The 20866-nt window shown below is 40.0% G+C and overlaps 1 protein-coding gene across 1 annotated transcript; it reads right to left on the bottom strand.

Moving 5' to 3' along the window:
• Positions 1–7967: 7967 nt before the first annotated feature.
• On the bottom strand, positions 7968–15124 carry LOC116787604 (sterile alpha motif domain-containing protein 9-like). The gene is given in 7 exon segments (XM_032689396.1): positions 7968–8116; positions 8119–8301; positions 8304–8810; positions 8813–9003; positions 9005–9683; positions 9686–10106; positions 15065–15124. Coding segments are annotated over 7 exon segments (2190 nt in total).
• Between the last annotated feature and the right edge of the window lie 5742 nt (positions 15125–20866).

Genomic DNA, 20866 nt, shown 5'->3' with positions numbered 1-20866 from the left:
TTGCTTTCAGCAAGACTCTCATCCCTGCTCTATCTTTGCCTTCTACTTGGCCTTTTGGGAGCGCAGGTCTGTATACTAACATGTAATTCCCAAATGATCCCTATGGCCACACTGATCATCACTACCTTGAAATCTCCTATACACATTGGCCAATAGGATTTTTACCAAGGATCTCAGCTCTTGTTTCTTACGTTCCTCTGCTGTGCAGTCCACTGGTCAGTCTATCATGAGGTGGTAACACATGTCTGAGGTTTTGTAACTTGCCCTATATTTTTGTTTCATTGGAGCACACACATCCCATCATATGCATAAACTGGATCCATCTTGATTGCTTGAACTAAACCTGTTCTTTTCTCGTTTCTCTCAGTTACAAGACTTACACACTGCATTTATAATTGAAGAAGGTGGGAATTTAGCACAAAACCAGGTCTCCTGTCTTCCCTTCTTTCTCACTTCTTCTTATTATCATAATTATCAATTCATAACTGTCATTATATTATTTGCTATTGCAACTTTCTCCTTCAGTCTTCCATCTGCTGCAGAGTCAGACCTCTTCCAACTCAACCATACCTGCACTGAAGCTGGTGCTACAGTTTGGCTCAACAAGAAGCAATGGAGTCCTAAGCTCCTCTCAGGGAACACAGTTGCTGAGTAGGAAAGAGTGCGTTTTTCATTCTGAGCTTTTAAGCAACAGCCACGAACAAGTAAGTGCCTATGAAGAGAAAGTCAGAAGTTGTCTTGTGACAGGTTACATAAAGTGAAGATTTAGGCAAAGGGAAACCAGAAAAAGCTTCCTGCGGCAGAGTCCTCAAATAAGCAATGTGGTTTTGTCACTGCCAACACTCCCTCCACTGGAGGGTACATTGTTCTTCTAGCTGAAATCAACCCAAAGTGAGCAAATCCTCGTGGTGCTGGATCTCCTCATTCTCTTTGGGCAAGGCAAAGTCCCTCCAGCTGAGCTCAGCCACTCTCCTCCTGTCTTTTTTGCTCAGGATGCATTAACTCTTGACACACTGACACCTGGATTGGGCCCAACCAAGCTTCCCAACATGGTTGTTTGTGCTTAGACAAAGTCCAGGTCACTTGCTGCAGCCCTGTTGGTCTCCACTCCTACTGCTGAGCATCTGCCCAAAGGGCAGCAGTGATGGAGAGGGCCACATCCCACTGCTCTGGCACAGGTGACACCCTCACACAGGTCCACGCTCAGCCCCCTCACCACACCACTGCTGGTTATTCTCCCATGGGTTCGTGATGTGGTGGGGAAGCGACAGGCCCCGTCCCACTGATGGTGGATTTCGCTCACGGTTACTCTCGTGCGCCTTGTGCGCATTTTCTGGAGCAATTTCCCCGCGGCTGTGGGGATGGGGTTTTCCATATCCCTCTCACGTGGGCACGACACGGGCACGGGCGGTCTCTTGCTATCGTGACTAAAGCATGTGTCAAGAACGTGTCTTTTCTCTCCAGAGGCCGTTTTCATTACAGAACCAGGACAGTCTCGTCACTAGCACCTCTTCAGCTTCAGCTGTCCACTTCGAGCATATCTATGCAAGAGTATAAGATCTGAGTAAAACCTATTATTCTTTTAATTGATATTTCTTTATAACGACCACAATGACCAAATCGCCTCCCTCCCTCCCTGCCTTCTCCCCGCGGCTCCCGGCGCAGCCGCGGCGCTGGCGCGGAGCAGCAGCGCCGCCCGGTGCCCGCCGAGCCCGCGGCCCCCGCCCTGCCGCGGGGCTGAGTCCGGGATTCCACTGTGGCTGAGAGCTAAATAATCTCTGGCCTTTTTGTCGTTCTTGTTGGAAACAGAAGCCCCCAGGTTCACCTCTCATCCAGCACCCGTAGGGCTGAAGTGTGTGAATAATCTTTGTTGCTGCTGCCGTGCAAAACTGCTTCATCGCCTGACTCGTCAGCCCAGGAGATAAACCCAGCAGTCATTTGGTAAAATTCATCCTGCCTTATTTTCTCATTCCACGGATGCATTAGTTCGTTTAAGCCCTGAATCTTTAAACTCTTGTACACATTTGTGTGAGAGAAAACCCAACAACCCAGAAATAAACAGAAGCACATTTGTTCTATCAAAAACTTTGAACCACACCATTTTGGTCTGAAATAAAAGTGTGAAGAGTATCAGAGACACTGCTTCTTGCACCCGCCAGGGGTGAGAGGAAGACTAGACAGCACCAGTAAAATTTAACACACGAATACTAAGTTATTCTTACATATTTACTATGAGTACATAGGAATATATTCCATTTCACAGATGGAAATATTGGCATAACATTGCTTCCTTTATGTTGTATGGAGACTGAATGACAGATCTGAGGTTTCACTTCAGGCATTACCAGATAACACGTGTGGTGTACATGTGGTACCCACCTCAAGTTTATGAAAAGTGGGTTTTTCCTATTGAGTAGACAGTCATTATGAAGAAATAACAATAAAAAAATATATTTTCTCAAATCTTACTCTTGCAGAGATATGCTCAAATCTCAAAGTGGATAGCTGAAGTTGTTGAGGTGCTGATGACAAAACTATCCCAATCTGTAATCACAATGGCCTCTAAAGAGAAAAGACATGCTTTTGCCATGCACTTTGGCACTGAATTACTTACATTTTGATAGACACATTCTTTGCACAGGCAAAAGAGGGGAGTACGGCAATAAAGCTACCTAATCTTTCTCTTTGAATATCTAGGGATGGGACTATAGCATCAGCAGGAGTAGGCAGAACTGCAGACAAGACAGAACCACCAATATAATTTTCATCTTTTCCTCTGAGAGGCGACTGGAATCTCCTCTGATGTTGAACAGCTAGGAGATGTCCTGTGTGGATGCTTTCCCTAGGAATCTCCAGGTAATCCCAGTACCCTATGGTATATTTTTACCCTCACTCTGTGCCCACCTCAGGTGTGGAGAACGTCTTACTACTTTCCCTTTTATCTGCTTCTTTGCAGAAGCGTTTTATCTGTTAGAAGACAGCATATCCCCCTCCACTTTCCCTTTTCTAGAAAAGCTCTATTTGTTCTGTCTTTCCTCATGAGTCCTTCAGTCTCTGCTCTGGCGGCACATCTTGAGAGTCTTCAGCCAAAGACGTATTCCTTCTCCTCCCCTCCTCTTCCCTCCCCTCCTGTCCCCTTTCCTCTTTGTGTGCTTTTTTGTTCCATTGAGCTTTTTTCTCTTAGGCATCATAGCTCTCCATATCTGCCTCTTGTCCCATCACCTTCTGTTTCTCAGTTCTTGTTCCCTCTTACCTAGTCTAGACCCTGCAACTGTTCTTATCCTAAATCTTGGCAGGATGCTCCAGTCTGTTTCCCCTAAGTTCTCCTTAGTGAAAATTTTTCTTTCTGTTGCCACTTGTGAAGCCCCTCCATGTTCTGTACTTCTACCTCTGATTTTAGACAAAGTTCCTCAGTATTCTTAACTTCCACCCCCTAAAACGATATTTGCAGGTCTTACACTTTTCCAAGAGAGGATTTCTTAGCTCCTGTTCCCACACAGGAGTTCACAGTCCACAGATGCTGCCTGGACATGATGGGGACCCTGACCACTCCATCAGCACGGTGGAGGAAGCTGCTGAGGGAGCAGCACAGTGGTTTGTGAAAGCCAAACAGCTCCCTGGGCCTCCCTGTCTCTCCTCCTTCCTGCAGACCTGCCTTTGGCTCCTATACAACCAAGTTGTATCAGGTTGTCTCCTCCAGGTTTCTAGACTCAGGACTGAGTGCAGGGCTGTGTTTTTAGCACTGACCTGGCCAATCACAGCCCAGATCTGCAACTTCTGGGCTGTTACCTGTGTGTAGACCCTTCTGCTAAATCCTAAATTTACATATTCCCACATAGGAATGAATGGCAGTCTTTTCAGGCCTTGCAACTTGATAAAATTAGGCCTGTGCAGATAATTTTCCCCTCGCATCTACCTTTTTTTTCCTTTAGCAGAGGAAAGCCTTTTTTAAACACTACTCCAAAAAATTCCTGAGTATGCTGGCATAAGCTGATAGAGTTGTTTAACATGAGCAATACAACATATTTTTTCCTTGACCTCACATTTGGAAGCTGAGCCTTTTGGCTTTAATTAACATAAAATATGTCTGAGGCAGATATTTGTGATGGGAGAGCTTAGTTTTCAAAATACAAAGATCAACAAAGTTATGAACCATAAAAAAAAAATCTTACAAAGTAATGGAAAATAGGAAATTCTTGTAAAAAGCAATTCTGTCACCGTTTTTCTATCACATATATATAATCAAATATAGTTCCACACTGTGCAATTAAAGATGCTATCAAATACCTGTATTTATTATTAAACTACTACTAAAAATACAATTTTATAACAAACAGACTACTGTATACAAATAATAAGATCTTTACTGTAAACTAAGATAGGCATAGAATGCAGTGTCTGGCATATGATACACTGTACCAGATCCCAAGTGTTATTAGTAAATGTGCATGTGCTGGGAGCAAAACAGTCTTGACTTGGGGAGTTTGACTTAATTTGTTGCCAATTAACATAAAACTTAAATTACTGATTGGGATATTGAAAAGCAAAGCAGACAAACACCTAAGCAGACACAGGGAAATGCCTTTCTTCCTTCCTCTTCAACTTCAGTCCAACACCTCTCCTTCCATCTTCCTAACCAAGGTGACAGACCTGCAGCAAAGGAAGTTGGTCTTTGCTGTGTAGTAGTTTACCTATCTCTTTGAAAGAGGTTTTACTCTGCTAGAAAAAAAGGCAGATGCAAGGGGAAAATTGTCGGCACAGGCCTAATTTTCAATATTTTCTTCTGCCCTTCCTTCTTGTTTCCTCAGCCCCAGTGGGTGTGACCTGTGGGCTGCAGTCCCTCAGGAGTGTCCCTGTCCCAGCGTGGTTCACCCATGGACTGCAGTCCCTTAGGGATGTCCCTGCCCTGGTGTGGGTTGCCCATGGCTACAGTCCCTCAGGGGTTTCCAGCCTTGAAAAAGGTCACCCCTTTCCAGCCCAGGATGGTTCATGGCCTCCCCACCAAGAGCACCCCTCAGCAGCCCACCACTGCACCCTGTAGGTGTGGCCAACATGCCACCCTATACAGCTCAGTTGGGTTTGAGCACATAAAAAACTTGCAGCTTTTAGGAGGTATGTTTGACTGAGATGAAGACTGAGGTTTTCAATTGCCATGAGGCCATGGCAAATTATTTGCTGTAAATCTTTATTTAAAAGGGCAAATACTTTACTCCTTGATAGACTGTGCAGCAATATCCTGAGGTCTAACTAGAACAAATAAAAAATTTTCATGAAAATTGATCCTGTATTATCCTATCTGAAATAAAAGTATACAGTTAGAAACAAAGAGGATATGGATTAAAATGAAATGTACATTCTTGCCAAGTGAAATACATTTTGGCTAGAGTTGAAAAGCAGTCTGGATTATATAATAAAACTCTTTATCTGTATTTACAACTAAAAAAAGACCTGCGCTAGAGCAGAGTGGTCCACAATTTGTCAATTTGTTTTTAGTCTGCTGAGATGTCACTTAGTTTCACCTGCCCCTCAAAGAGCAAAGATGACTTGTGGGGTGAACAAAGTGTAGTCTTGCAGATCTCTTTCAGGCAGTTAATTGCAATGAACTCCTCTGTTTTTCATGAATCATATGCCCAGACAGTAGTAACTTCTCGTTTCTGGTGCTTCACACCAATATATTTTCCCTTTTTTTTGAAAATATTTGTCTAAGCATAGCAGGTGGTTTTATACATGAGCAAGGCAATACAATCAATGACTACTTTAAGCATTTAAATTGCCTGGTTTTTTGCAAGGATCAAAGTTGCTATGAAATCTGTGACTGGAAGAAACTGGTGCCAACTGGTGTGTGCTTCTACAGCACAGCAGAAAGCAGCAGTATCTTTAATAATCACATATTTAAAAATGCCCTGAGAAAGTAGAAGACAAGTGCTTCAGTCCTCCCACAAGATGTACAGCTTGGTTATTCATACAGGCCCATGTACAAATGCATTACATTACTCAAGCATGCACAATAACAACAGAAAAAAACCCCGCTGCTTTGCAATTGAATGGTCTTTTACATTACTCTTGTGCCAAGATGACACCAGATACAATGGAGCATCAGTGAATGTTACATGATACGTGGTTTCTCGCATACATGCCATGTTCTTACATTACTTATACAACAGTATGAAAATCACGGTGAGATATCTGTCATTGCAAGCAATGGCAAAAAAGTTAGCCATGTAGTAGGGTTCTTAAAAGTTTTATCATTTAAAGTTAACAACATTTTCAAAATCATCTTTTTTTATAATTCTCTCTCTCTCTTTTTTTTTTTTAATGACAGTAGAGATAATTCTGCATGGGTTTGAAAGACTAACACAGTGAGAAAGGAAATACAATGGACAGCCTGAAGTTGTAATTTGCAATTATTGACCAAAAAAACCCAAACAAAGCAAAAACTAGTTAAATGATAATTTTGCCTGTAGAAGCCTTGTAACTGAGAAACTGCAATACCTATTATTTTAATGACAGATTTTGTGTGGTATGCCAGGAGATCAGCAATGGAAAACCCAAGGTAAAAAGACACTCTTTCTATATATGGGCCATTTTTTGATAGGCGTGAGGGAACAGGCTGCACTGGTATCCTGAAGTTTCATTTCTGCCATAGCCTATGTGATAACATTACCCTCAGCTCTTCTATCCAAAGGAAGCAAAATCTTGAACAGGTGTTTCCTCCAGATATTCCCACTCTGCCAAAGGGAATTCAGTTCATGTTCTGGAAGTGAACTAAGAACCTGATCTACTTTTCCTTTATGAACAAATCTGTCCAGACTACTGCCTTTTGCCAGATAGAAAAGAGCCAGAGGCTACCTAGAATGATGCAGAGTTCCACAGAGTTCTTTGAAAGACTCATTTAGGCATTTAACAAAAGTTTCCATTTTCCTTGAATCTTCATTTAGTCGTTTGATATTTTGGGTCAGAACAACATAGAGGCTAGGAAGAAAGGCTCTACTCCAGGAAGTTTGGTTCACTTTCTGTAGAACGCTTAGAAGCTTCTCTTTATTTCCTTAGGATGATGTAATTTAGGGGATTTAGGTTTAATGCAGTTAAGAACAACATTTGCCAAAATCAAATTCTGTTCATCTTTCCAAGTTACTTGTTAAATCTTCTCACACAATCGAATACATTTCTACTATGTCTTCTATTTCTCTGTCAGCATTTCTGAGGAGGTATTTAAAAATTCCAGAAAATGTGTCTGCTTGGAAAGCCCCCCCAGTGTCCCTGTGTGCTTCTATATACTGAGAAATGGACCACTTTGAGACCTGTTTACTTCTTTTCTCAAAACTGACATAACAATATTTCTTATTTCTTGTATTTGGTTAAACATTCTTGAACCTTACTCTCCAATTTGCTTCTATAATTTCCTTTATCTGGTCTGTGGTCTATAACAAGATTTCTTTGTATTTGGTTAAACATTCTTGAACCTTACTCTCCAATTTTGCTTCTATAATTCCTTTTATCTGGTCTGTGGTTTGAAAAATACAAGGTAGTCTTCCAAAAGTCAAATGCCCTTTTCACCTTGATTACAAAATACGTAAAAAGCTGAAATAATGTTCAACAACCTTGAACATTTCACTGTCTGTGTTGGGGTTTTCTACATAGAATCATAGAATCAGCTGGGTTGGAAGGGACCTCCAAGATCATCCAGTCCAACCCTTGATCCAGTACCGCTGCGGTTGCTAGACCATGGCACTAAGTGCCACATCCAGTCTTGTCTTAAAAACATCCAGGGACGGAGAATCCACTTCCCTGGGCAGCCCATTCCAATGTCTGATTACCATCCCTGTAGAGAAATTCTTTTGAATATCTAACCTAAACCTCCCCTGGCACAGTTTAAGACCATGCCCTCTTGTCTTGCTGATAGTCGTGTGGGAAAAGACCAACATTCAAAACACTTTTTTCCTGACAGATACTTTGTAATATTTTTTCTACACTGTTAAGTCTTTTTTGCTGAAAATAGGAACGTGCCAAAGGACATCAATAACATAAAGACCAGTTTCTATTTCTCCCAGATAACCAGCAGTTTTGTATATTTGAAACTTTCTTTTAAGGTTTTGATACTGCAGATCTTGTTCATTGACTGCATTTTTGCTTGCCTCTGAGATTCTTGGAAAGCCTGTGAAGCACTCTTAGCAAGCTCTAGCAAGTGTTCCAGTTTCCCAGCTGTCTGAGCTGCACTCTTTGCGCCCTACCCCATCTCTAGCTGACTTTTAAAGATTTGACCTTGTGTATCTGATATGTATGAATTGTGTGGTGCTCTTTTTTAGCTGTTTCATCCCAGTTTAATGCAGAGTCATATTTCCTTTCTTTAATGTAGAATCTTGCTAAGGCCTGACAAATGTAACCGTTTTGCTCAAATCTAAAGAATGCTTGTTCTAGCACATATTCCACATCACCACTCTTTTCTTCCTTATGAATGGCTTCAATTAAGGGGGAAAATGATGTGTCTGACTCATCACCATGTTCCTTGCGCTGCTTAGCAAGCAGCAGGGTTTGTATATCACAAATAAGTTTGTCTGGCTTTAATGAAGTCTTATAAAATGAATCTTCTTTCAATAACTTTAATGTAATTGCACTTTTAATCAAGCCATAGGTTAGTTTCAATTCTGTTAGGCAGTGAGATACTATCAATGGATGAATGATACGAAGACATTTGTATTTCATGTGTACATGTACCTGATCAGATATTAGAATATTGGAACAAATTCCCATATTTTCTATTAATTTATCTTTTCTGAAGCCTACGACTTGAGAATTTTTTCCTAGGATTCTTCACATAGTGATATTGAAATTGTAGATTTTTTTACATATGAGTTTAACAGTGTTAGATAGCAAGCAAGCTGTGCTGGTTTAGAGGCAGTATTCAAGTTATGCAAGGTATTTTTTACCACTTTTTCTATATACTGTGGATCAAAGTTTTTCTTCATAATCATAAATGAATAGAAATGGTCAGGATTTGAATATCTTTTCAATATCTTCTAGTTTTTGATCAAAGGCCCTTTGCTCTTTCTCAGAAAGCACACGTTTTATAGGAACACTGTTCAGGGAATTGATTGTCAAACTTTCGTCAGGCTTCTGAGATCTCACACAGTTTAGAATGATCACTACACGTTTTCCATACCAAAGGTATTTTTCTGTTATAGCTGTCTGAATTTTTTTCTGCAGAACATCAACATTTTCTTGCTCTTCAAAATCATCCACAAGAAATAATACTGGTAAATAGTCTGTGTCATCATTTGTTCCAAAGGTGAGTAAAGTTGTCACCTGTGTTCCAATATTACTTTGTTTGTTTTTCAGAACAGGACATTTGAATTGCTTCCGGAAATTCCAAAGGATATGCATAGATAATGTTGTACCACCACATCCTGGGTGGTGGTAAAGGTTGATAATTTTTACAGGTGGTTCATTAACACTGTTAGATGAAGATACAATTAGGTCTTCAAACTTTTCATAACTGTCCCTTCTGATAAATTCTGAAGCATAGTTTTCAGAAGAAAAGTAGAAATTCCACCATGATACTTTACCACCTTGATAAAACTCTTCTTCCCACTCTTTCAGGAAATTTTGAAATTTATCTTCATCATTCTGTATTCCTGTGCCTTTGCATTCATTTTCACAAGGTATTTCTAGTGCTGCCATGGAACTTTCTTCTTTGGGAGAAGAACAGTAGAATGACCAACAGAGGGCAGAAGTCTTTCAGAAGACCGTGTATGTGGTGCTAGTTTTGTGATGGTACCATTTACCATTTCCAGTGTTACATTAGAAACACATTTCTTTGAGAGTGCTTCCTCACTGACACCTCTAGCATGCAGAAGATCTTTCCATCACTGGTATGTACCTGCACCGATGCAAATGTAGACCATGTCTTCTAGTCCCTTTAATTCTTGGTAAAATGTCATAAAAGTTTCAGTAAGGGGATCCGCTGAATCTTCCACTCTGGAAAGCAAAAGAAACACTATTAAAAACTTTCCATTTTGCTTTACGTCTTTTTGTGAAAGAAAGGAAATAATTTTTCTGATGTCAGCAGCTCTTTCTCATTGCCATGAAGTGGAATCCAATGGTAGTTCCTAGTTGCCTTTGAAGTCTGATCCACCATTACAGAATAAGTTAGGAACTGGCTGGATGGCTGGGCCCAGAGAGTGGTGGTGAATGGTGCTGCATGTAGTTGGCAGCCAGTCACTAGTGGTGTCCCCCAGGGATCAGTGTTGGACCCAGTTTTATTTAATATCTTTATTGTTGGTCTGGATGAGGGGACCAAGTATACCATGAACAAATTTGCAGATGACATCACACTGGGGGGGAGTGTTGATCAGCTGGAGGGCAGGAGAGCTCTGAAGAGGGACCTGGACAGGCTGGAGAGTTGGGCCAATTCCAACAGGATGAGGTTCAACAAGGCCAAGTGCCGGGTCCTGCACTTTGGTCACAACAACCCCATGCTGTGCTACAGGCTGGGGACAGAGTGGCTGGAGAGCAGCCAGGCAGAAAAGGGACATGGGAGTTTGGATTGACAGGAAGTTGAACATGAGCCTGCAGTGTGCCCCAGGTGGCCAAAAAGGCCAATGGCATCCTGTTCTGTATCAGGAACAGTGTGGCCAGCAGGACCAGGGAAGTGATTCTTTCCCTGTACTCGACAGTGGTGAGGCCACACTTGGAGTACTGTGTCCAGTTCTGGGCCCCTCAGTTCAGGAAGGATATTGAGGTGCTGGAGCAGGTCCAAACAAGGGCAACGAGGTTGGTGAAGGGACTTCAACACAAGTCCTATGAGGAGAGGCTGAGGGAGCTGGGGTTGTTTAGCCTGGAGAAGAGGAGGCTCAGGGGAGACCTCATCACTCTCTACAATTACCTGAAAGAAGGCTGTAGCCAGGTGGGGATTGGTCTCTTCTCCCTGGAAACCAGCAACAGGACAAGAGGACACAGTCTTAAGCTGCACCAGTGGAGGTTTAGGTTGGACGTTAGGAAGAAGTTCTTCACAGAAAGGGTGACTGAGAATTGGAATTGGCTGCTCAGGGAGATGGTGGATTCACCGTCGCTGGAGGTGTTTAAGAAAAGACTGGACATGGCGCTTGGTGCCATTGTCTATTTGACAAGATGGTGTTAGGTCATAGGTTGGACTCGATTATCTCAGAGGTCTTTTACAACCTAATTGATTCTGTGATTTTATTGTATGGTCTGATGTGACAACCATTCCTTCCCCAAAACTGGCTCTTAACCTAACATTCCCTAGCTTCTGATCTCAGTAGGGTTTGAAGCAGTATCATCCTTCCTCCAGTTCTGGCCTCTTCTCTTGCACTGATTGTGTGGCGAGCTGGTCCAAGGAACTGCAGCACACTGTTATACATGAGCTTAGTCTACGGACAGGTCAGATCCAGCCAGTTTTCTATGAGGTTGCTTGAGTTCTTTATTAGCGTGGGCCAGATCATGCCAGTGGAATGAGTGGAAGGTGCTGTAAAACCACATACTTGTATGGACATGTGCATTTGCAGGCTTCCGAAATCTACAGCTGAAATTGTTATGCATATTCTTTTGTGTTATGCAATGTTACAAAATTATACTTCACAACCCTTATTTCTTGTGTTGGAAGTTCTAAGTAGATTATATGCATGACTGATGAAGCTGGTACAAATACATTTATTGAGTAGTCTTTTCTTTTCTCAGTTTCCTAAAGAGGCATCACTGACAAATGGCACTCTGTTTTCCCTTCTCATGCTGGCAGTCAGATGGGGATGCTGAAGCTCAGTAGTATTTTTGTGAAGTTACATACTGCTATGACTGCAAGTTGTGCAAACTTAGCTGAATTAGCTAGTGTGAGTACTGGTAGCAGTGCAGACAGACAGCAAGGATGCCTGAGGAGCTGAAACCCAAATTATTACTTACACTTCCCCTGAGCTCTGTGGCCAGCGCTGAATACCTGTGTCTGAGAAAGAAACTTAGGGAGTCAGAGAACTGGAAAAAGCTGGACTACCAGGTGTCTTGACAGAAGGAACCTGCAGACCTCTCAGAGGACCCACGTGGGTCTTTCCTTTTCCTTGTCTTATTAGAGATGGACAAGAAGCGATCACAGTCTCTTTTTTAGAAGAAATTTTCTACATACTAGAGGACTTACTTAATCTTTCTTTGTATCTTTTCCCACCAAGAAAAAATGTTTTTTTAGGCCTGTTCTAAACTTTTTCTCATTTATGTTGCTTCTCTACAGCTTTCCTCATTTGGCTGTATTTTCAGACAGACTTGAAAGGAATTTCAAATGGAATCCAGTTTTCTCATTGTCCTAACCTGCTGTTTAGAATAGTGATCCAGAATATTTGAATGTATTTGGAATTTTCTGTACTTTTAAATATAACTTGTGGATGGGAATAAGCACGACAGACTCAAAGGACTTCAAAAGCGCTTGAAAGCCAGATTTTGAGTTTAATATGATTTGATTAATCAGCATACAAAAATTTAGCAAGATGAAGTTAAAGAGGAAAGTGTAGCTCTAAGGAAAACATTTGAAAGATGTCCAACACAATTTTAGTTCTCTCCCAGGTAAGCTTTTGTCTTGACTAAGCAAAACATCCTTATACCTTTACTATTAAGATGAAAACCAGTTACATAGAAGATACTTTTTAGCACTACAGGAAATAAAAAATATGTACCTTGATGAAGATATAAGTGTTGACCTTCAACAGTAGTTTCCTAAATAAGAACATGTGTCAATTTTTGGTTGGGGTATGCTATTGTATTGAGTTGCTCTAGGTCAGAAGCCCTGCCCTAATATCTCTACATTAAATTGTATCTGAGTTACAAGATCCTCTGTAACCAGCAGCTTTGTACTTTGCCCTGGAACGCAGCGTACAGCCTGAGGAGATACATTCATATTATCTTTCTAGGTGGAGCAGGATTTCAAACATGCTGGTATTTGCATTGCATGTTTAACTGAACTGTGATGCAGATTTACACTTGAACGGATTCTTAAGATGTCTAATCTTTTGTCTATTGTTTATTTACCACAGATTCTAATCATGAAATGATAATTTGCTTTTTTCCCCTCATTATTTTGATGACACGGCACAACTGTCACTTTCCATCACAAGGCTGCATCAGTTTCATTGCTTACAATGTGATCTCTTTATATCTGCTTGTGAAGTCTTTGGAAAGTTTTGGAGCAGTTCTGCCTCTCTAGAAAAGTCCTATGGCCTCCACGGAAAGGCAGTGAGGGAGCAGGGCTCCTACTCTGTAGAAGCTGGGCTCATTTCATACTCATGAGTCTTTAGGAAGAACTACTTGTTGAACAAAACATTTCTGTACAGACTTACATAGACTGTTATACTCTCAGCCAATGATAAAGATTGGATACCGCACTTGAAAGTTTTTAAGAGATGCTTATGAACAACATTCTGCAGTTTTTTGTGTATGGGCAGAGAATATACTCAAAAATAGAGCATGACTGACTGTTCAAGGGCATCTAATACAGCAGCATTAAAAAAATACTTGGTTAGCCACAAAAATATTCACAATACAACCATTTAGCTACCTAGAAAGTACCTATAAATCAGGAAGCCTCTTCCAGGACACAGGATTGAGGAAATAGTCCTCCTTTAAGTGTACAACTCACATGAGACGTGATCAATTCACGTGTCTACCAGGAAGTTAGTGTTTACTAATATAAGCTCCTTTCCCTTTCTCTTTCTCACTGTCCCATGCATAGTTATCCAGAAGCTCCTGCCATGTCCTGTGGGAAGCCATTGCCCTCTAGCTTCCAGAAAGATGTATGATACAGATACATTATAGCACCATACTGGTGACAGATTTCCAAAGGAATTATTCTAACACTAAAGAAAGTCCATAGAAAATACGTAATTCTATTTTATCTGAGTAAGGCAAAAGAAGAAATAAAAAAGAAGCTGCTTGAAAAATTGTTTTAACCTGAGATCATAAAACAATAAGGTCTCTCCTTTTCAAGTCTCAGCTTTCTACAGCTAAAGCATGGAGGTACATGCACAGTACCGTGCACAGTAGTGTTTTATATCTTGCTTAGCTGGCCATGCATGTTTAAGGGAGTGTTATCTGGAGGCATACATTCCCTTTACATTAACATGAACTCATTGTGGTATAACTGCTAGTGTCATTTTTGCTGAGACCTACGTACTAATCATCTCCCTCTCTGAGCTCACAGAATCACAGTTTGACTAAGGCTGGAAAGCCCTCTGGAGATCATCTAGTCCAACTCCTGCTCAAAGCAGGGTCTCAGGAAAATCTCATTCCCTAGCTATTATACCAATTAATCTTTACAGTATAAAAATTGTATTAACTTTCAAACCTAGGTATAGTTTACATTGTATACTGAATAGCCATGCTTAAGCAAGCAAAACAGAGGACCCCAGCTCATGGTAATGAGGACAACCTAGTCCCTGAGATAAGTACTTTGCTTCTTGGAAACTTAAAAACTGTCCATGAAGGATAAAAGATACCCCTGGACAACCAAGATAGCACCAGCATCCTAGCCCTAGCCCTTCTAACATATATTTGAAACCTTCCCACTGTCTGTCTCCATAGATAAGTAACTATAGCAAGACCAACTCCAGGGCCATCTGATCAATAGAGAAGCTGGTGGATGATGACATCCTATAAATATAGTTGCTTTGCAAAGTTTTACTCTGGTGAGTAAATGGTAGTGTGTGTTTGTTAAGCAGCAATTAGTTAAATCATGTTGCACCCGAACGCTTGCATTGCTTTGAATGGGATACCTCATATGCATGAATAAAATAATTACTCTTGTAATTCTATGCTTTGCATCCCAGATTCTCTCCTTAGATGGCATGGGCCAGTGCAAATTTTAGTTCAGCTACAGCAGGTTGCCTGGGACTGCATCCAGTGGGTTTGCAATATCTTCAAGGACAGAGACTCTACAGCTTCTCTGGGCAGCCAGCCACTTCCAGAGTGTGACCACCTTGATACTATAAAAGATTTTTCTTATATTATAAAATTGATAAGATCCCTCTGAGGCACCTCTTCTTCAGGTTGAACAGTCTCAGCTTTCTCAACTCACCATTGTATGGCAGATGATCATTGTTGTGAGTCTTCTCTGGATTTGCTCTGGTGTGTCCATGTCTTGTACTGGGGAGCCCAGCCCTGGACCGAGCACTCCAGATGTGTTTCACCAGTACTGAGTAGAAGGGAAGGGTCACCTCCCTCACCCTGCTGGCAATGCTTCTCCTAATGCTGCCCAGGTCACTGTTGGTCTTCTTGATCTTCCTGCAGTCTTAATAGGACTGTGGAATATAGTCTGTTGCCCCGTAAGAAGGGGTTAATATTTCAAAGCCATAACAAAGTGTAAGATGGAGCATTCCCATATGAGCAGTGGTGACAGCCTATATTCTTCAGTATTCTTATGAATTGCCTTTAAGCTATGTAGTAAGAAAAGATCAAGTACTACACACCACCTTGTGACTTGGTACAAGTGCTTGAAGATGGTCTGACTGTTGTTGCTGTTCCTACACTTCAAACTTCCAGAGTTATGGCTTACGTTCCCCACCTTTGATCTCAAGCCCACAGCCTCACTTCATCAAAGCCATTCTTGACCCTTATCAGTGGGTAAATGAAATGGCAAAAGCCTCCTCCAAAAGGACTGGGGGAAAAACATGGCAAGACTTTTTTAAAATCTCCCCCCACCCCATTTCAAGCTTTGAACATACTGCTTTCTCATTATACCCAACTCATATTTGAACAGCCCAATGTATACATCATCTAGTTCACTGGATAAACCTTCCACTGGTTTGGTAAAATCTGGAAAAGATTTTACATTAATAAATAAAAACTTATCAATCTCTTTTGAATGTTGTAGTTCCAGGGAGAAAAGAGCAAGAATACAATATGAAAAGGCTGCCTTTTTCATCCATTAAAATTACACGACATTTCAGAATTTGTTTTTTCCCCATAGTTTATTGTTTTTATACCTTCACCAAAAGTATTTCTCCATGAAAAGTAGCTCAATGCACTGTGCAGATTTTGGAAGAACAGTAAAGAATAAGCACAGTTTGAATAGGAGTTTAAACCACCAATAGATGTTTGGCTAACAGCTAGTAATACACAAGATGCAGTGAAAGAAAAATAGATGAGAACAATATAATATCAGCAGAAGGCAACTTGCCTGTGTTTGCTTTCTGTCCCTTGCAATAACATAATTCTATTTGCAGAGCTGGTTCTACTGCCATGGCTAGTAGAATTATTTAACCCAGACAATGAATTTTTCTTCTTTCTATAATAAGATAAATTTCCCTACCAGTTGAGTTTTTCTCTGTAAATTTTGGTTGTAAGTGTAGAGTGAGAATGTGGAAGTGGAAGTGAGAATGTGGCAACCATGACCTGCATACAGAGCCCCCAGTAACAATTTACTTGCAACAGGCAGATTTTTGTTTCTTATCTACCAGCCTAATGCTACGTGTCCTTTCCAGTGAAAATGCATACCCATAAATGGACCCACAGAACTATTAGGCATTATGTGATGCATAAACAAAATTATTTTATTAAAATTACAGGTATTTTTACAGGTATTTTGCAGAAGTTTGACAGACTGTTAGGGTGGATTTTTGTCTTGGATTGCTGAGGTCATCTCACATTATTGACAAATGGCTTAATCCAAAACAGCTTGCTGATCCATTATCAAGACACATACACAGATTCTGAAACAAAATGTTTGGGGAAACTTAAAATGCACTTAAGCATGGGCTTAAGTGAGCTTAAAAGCATGCAGAACAGAACTGATATTGAACTAATTTTTTTTCATCAGAAAAACTTAAAAAAATGTATACTACTGTCAGTTTTAAATACAAACGCTGTAGAGATGCAGAAACAGTATTTTTTTTTTTTAATCCATCTGCACTTGCTGCCCTGTGGCCCTGCAGTGACACTAAACGTCTGAGATGGTCTGGATGGAATGGTCTCAAGAAATCTGTATGCTCATTTCAGAGCACTCCATCAAGAAAAGAAAAAGAAGTGGAAAATCAGACTTTGCATATCCCAAAGGGCTGTCTCAATGTGAAACACACAGATGAAGTCAGCTTTAAGTGAATGATGGGAGAACCTCCTGAGTTCCTAAGTAAGTCCTTGGGGACAACTTCAGCCCTTTAGAATTTTGCCCAAATGTTTATACTTACAGCCTCTGCCTGATGCCTTCATGTCAGAGGGTTGTTTCTTAGGGAGCAAATCTGGTGACTACATTCTTTTAGATTACATCAGTACTTCTTGCATATTTGGGCTGCACCAGCTGCCTCTGTGAAATGCCAAATTCTATTTTCCTCACATGTAATGGTGGAGATATCCTTTTCCCCTTTTTGCAGCATCACAAGATCAGAATATTCACTGAAAACTGTGTTATTTTTCCTTGTGTTTTAAAGATGGAGACAGGAAGAATGTTTACTAAATGCATATTAGGGAGGTACTTTAAATGAGTGGAAATAATTTTTCATAAACAAGAGTGCTTTAAATAATCCCATTCAGCCTGTCTTAACAGATGGAGACACTGTATGCTTTCTCATTACTCACACTAATGACTTCCCACACAATTAGCTGTTACTGAAGTATCCTTTTTTTTTTCCTGCAGATTAATTCAGTTCATAATTCCCCTTTTCCCTGGCTGTAGCCAACTGACACCATCTAATAGCTGACTCTGAGGAAATAATAGTCAATTTTTCTGCAGGATTCAGATGCCTGCTAACAGAAGCTTCTGAAGAGTATTCGTCTATTTGTGAAGGTACTTGTAGCATGCTGTTTAAACAGAGTAAGATCAGTTTCACTTGCACTGGAGAATTACAATTTTAATATACAAATAGCCTGAACATTCTGCAGCTTTAAGAAATAACTTGAATATTACTTGCTCTCCTAGTCAATGAGAAACACGCTCTTCAGCAGAAAACAGAAAAACAGTTAAAATGCAAAGGAAACAGAATTTAATGAGAACACATTATTTTGAATAATATACATATGTATATTTTTAAATTCTAACTGCCTGACAGATCAGCTTCTATGTTTGTAAATTAAAATACGGTGTCACATTAAATGAGTTAAAAGACTTTATTTTAAAACTCAAATGCAATCTGTCATATTGCATTTATTACTTTTCATGGCAGTATTCTTGTAAAAGTCAACACCAATGAAAAACTCTCATATGCAATTTTTGCCATTTTTTAATAAAACAAGTCAGGGTGGCATCTTGGGCCTGATTTCTTCTTGCTCCTCTACTGATCATTTTACTAAAATATAGGTTTTATACTGCATTTTTAAAGTTGTCTCTTTGTCTTCTGTTCACCAATAAGGAAAAGAAATTAATGAAAAATACGTGTATTTTTCAGGGAATTATTACTTTAAAAAAGAAAAAAATTAAGAAATGGGCAGTTTGGAGCACCCCAAGGAAAGGGACTGTCAGTCTGAAGAAAAATTGCTATTTCAAGCAAAGGTGGCATAAGCCTTTGCCATTCTTGGAGTTGTTGGCATTTCCTTTCAGTATGTTATAAAGAAAAAGAAGTACTTGCAGATGCTTTGATTTCCTGTTCCCATGTCTTCATATACATCTAGGAAAGAACATATATAGATAGATATAACAGTTGTCCACAATGCTGCCTTTCTTTTCTTTAAAAAAACCCACCGTTGTAAACATGTAAACAAACCAGCAGTTCTAATTACAGAAGTAAAACAGTTCTTCAGCCTGCTCTTGGGGCACATTTGCAACCCATTGACTGAATTTTCAGTATGCATAATATGTCTAATATTTAAAAGACAAGACAGATTTGAACCATAGATAATATAATTGCTAATATGGCACCCTGCATTGCTGCTCTTTCAGTACAGATATTTCAAGCTGCTCATGCATTACCAACAATATGTATCGGAGCACTTGCTAAAGGGTGGTGGTAATGGTGGGCTGAGTCAGTGCAGTCCACAGTACAAACCCTGTGTTGAAATGCCTGGCAAGACTTTGCATCCTCACTGCTCTTCAGTAGCTGGCAGAGCAGAAATCTGTGAAATGATTAATGCTTGATCTGAGAGAAACACTGTGGATCAGAGGAGAGGGAGATGATGTAAAATTATCTTCATTTGGAGTGAAAATGAGAACCAAGTTACAAAGAGTTTCTGTTATCAGAACAGTTGAGGGCTGTCAGTGTTTATCTGTAAAAGCTGGCTAAACCTCTAGCTCATTAGCATTTACAGCCACCTTCATATTTCTTTCATATGTGGAAGAGCCTGTTGTCCTGTTTGTCACACAATTTATATTTTGTTTAAAAAAATGTGCAAAAAATGTCATAAAAACCCCAAACCAACATGGCTTAAAAGAGTCTTAATGAATACTTGAGTATGTGACAATCCTGTAACTCCCACTGACTGTGGAGAGATGGAGCAGAACAGTTTCCTCAAAACCTGACTTTGAGTTTTCCATTTGATTCTTTTGAGGAGCAGAAGAGGTGAATCTGCAAAAGACTGTTGTGAACAGCAACTAATGTGAACACATGAATATAAAACTTTGTACAGCCAGCTATCATCTCACCTCATGTTTCAGCTGCAATTAGGTTATGAGTCCAGCAGTCCAAACCCAAGAGAGTTGAAGAGTTTAATTATTTTTGAGCAGTATTTTTACCTTTTAAGAGCTGATGTGCATTTAAAATTTTGTAACTGTTTAGAGTGTCAAAGGCATAAGTACATGTGTGGATAAAAGGATAAAAATGCTGATAAAAGCACAAAGAAAAGTGGAAGGAAAAAGCTATTCCCAGGTGTTAGGCATTGGCTAGTTTGTGAATGTGCCTGTACTCTCATTGGGATTTCTAAGAGAGAACACCAGCTAATGCTGGTGAAGTTACACTCAAAAGAGGATCTGAAGATTTTCAGACTGCAAATCTGAGAATGAAACATTGCTTTTGACTTTTCTTTGCACATTTATTTTAATAAATTTATGGAATTACAGCAGTTCCAGTCGGAAGCACTGGGAATAAGAGCAAAATGATCAGTTTACTAATAAACCTGTTTGGCTCCCATATCTGTTCTTTTTGTTTTGTACAAAGAGAGATTCCTGCCATAAGCAGAGCGCAAGCAAGTTTTGTACCATTTTTCTCATGAATATTGCTGATTATTGTACAGATGGCTGCATACCAAGTCTGTGGGATTCATCCATAAGCAATCATTACTTTGCACTACAGGAGTTTGCAATTACTTTCCCAGCTTTATTCCCTGTTCTGTGGTGTTTTGTTTTTCCCTTATACCGAATGCTGAAGCATCCTGCTGTAAGCACCAGTGTTGACTGTTGTCCTTATTTATTTATCACTCAGAGTGTTCCTTCTCAGCAGGTCAGGAATTGGAAAATTCATGAACGTGGTCTTTCTAATCTGAGTAGTTTACCCAGTATCATGCTTAGCAGATTTTGTGTTATTAGTGAAAATTTTGTTCCTATGTTTCTTTTTTAAAATATGAAATATGAAAAGAGCAAAACGGGTTTATGCAAATTAGTTCTTTACAACTACAGAATATGCTTTGCGAAGTTTGAGTTGAAATCTGAACTGTCACAAAGTTGAAGTTACCTTTTTGTTGCATTTATTCCTTTTTTCAGAGGGGTCATGTGTCAGTGAGAGAATTGAGAAGGAAGACATGTAGGAGGGAAGAATAAAAAAATATGTATTTTATGAATGCTATTTTGTACATCTAGCTTTAAAAATCATCTTAGGGTTCAAAGTGAAAAATGCCAAGCAGAACAAAAGCATAATTAGTAATTCATTGTTGCTTTCTCACAACTTGTTTTTACAACCATGGCTGTATGTTTGCATACGTAATTTGGACATACAGTTGAAGATAAAACCGGCACAAAATT

Source organism: Chiroxiphia lanceolata, chromosome 1 (genome assembly GCF_009829145.1).
Source record: "Chiroxiphia lanceolata isolate bChiLan1 chromosome 1, bChiLan1.pri, whole genome shotgun sequence".
Classification (NCBI taxonomy): domain Eukaryota; kingdom Metazoa; phylum Chordata; class Aves; order Passeriformes; family Pipridae; genus Chiroxiphia; species Chiroxiphia lanceolata.
This window is presented reverse-complemented; position numbering and strand designations above follow the sequence as displayed.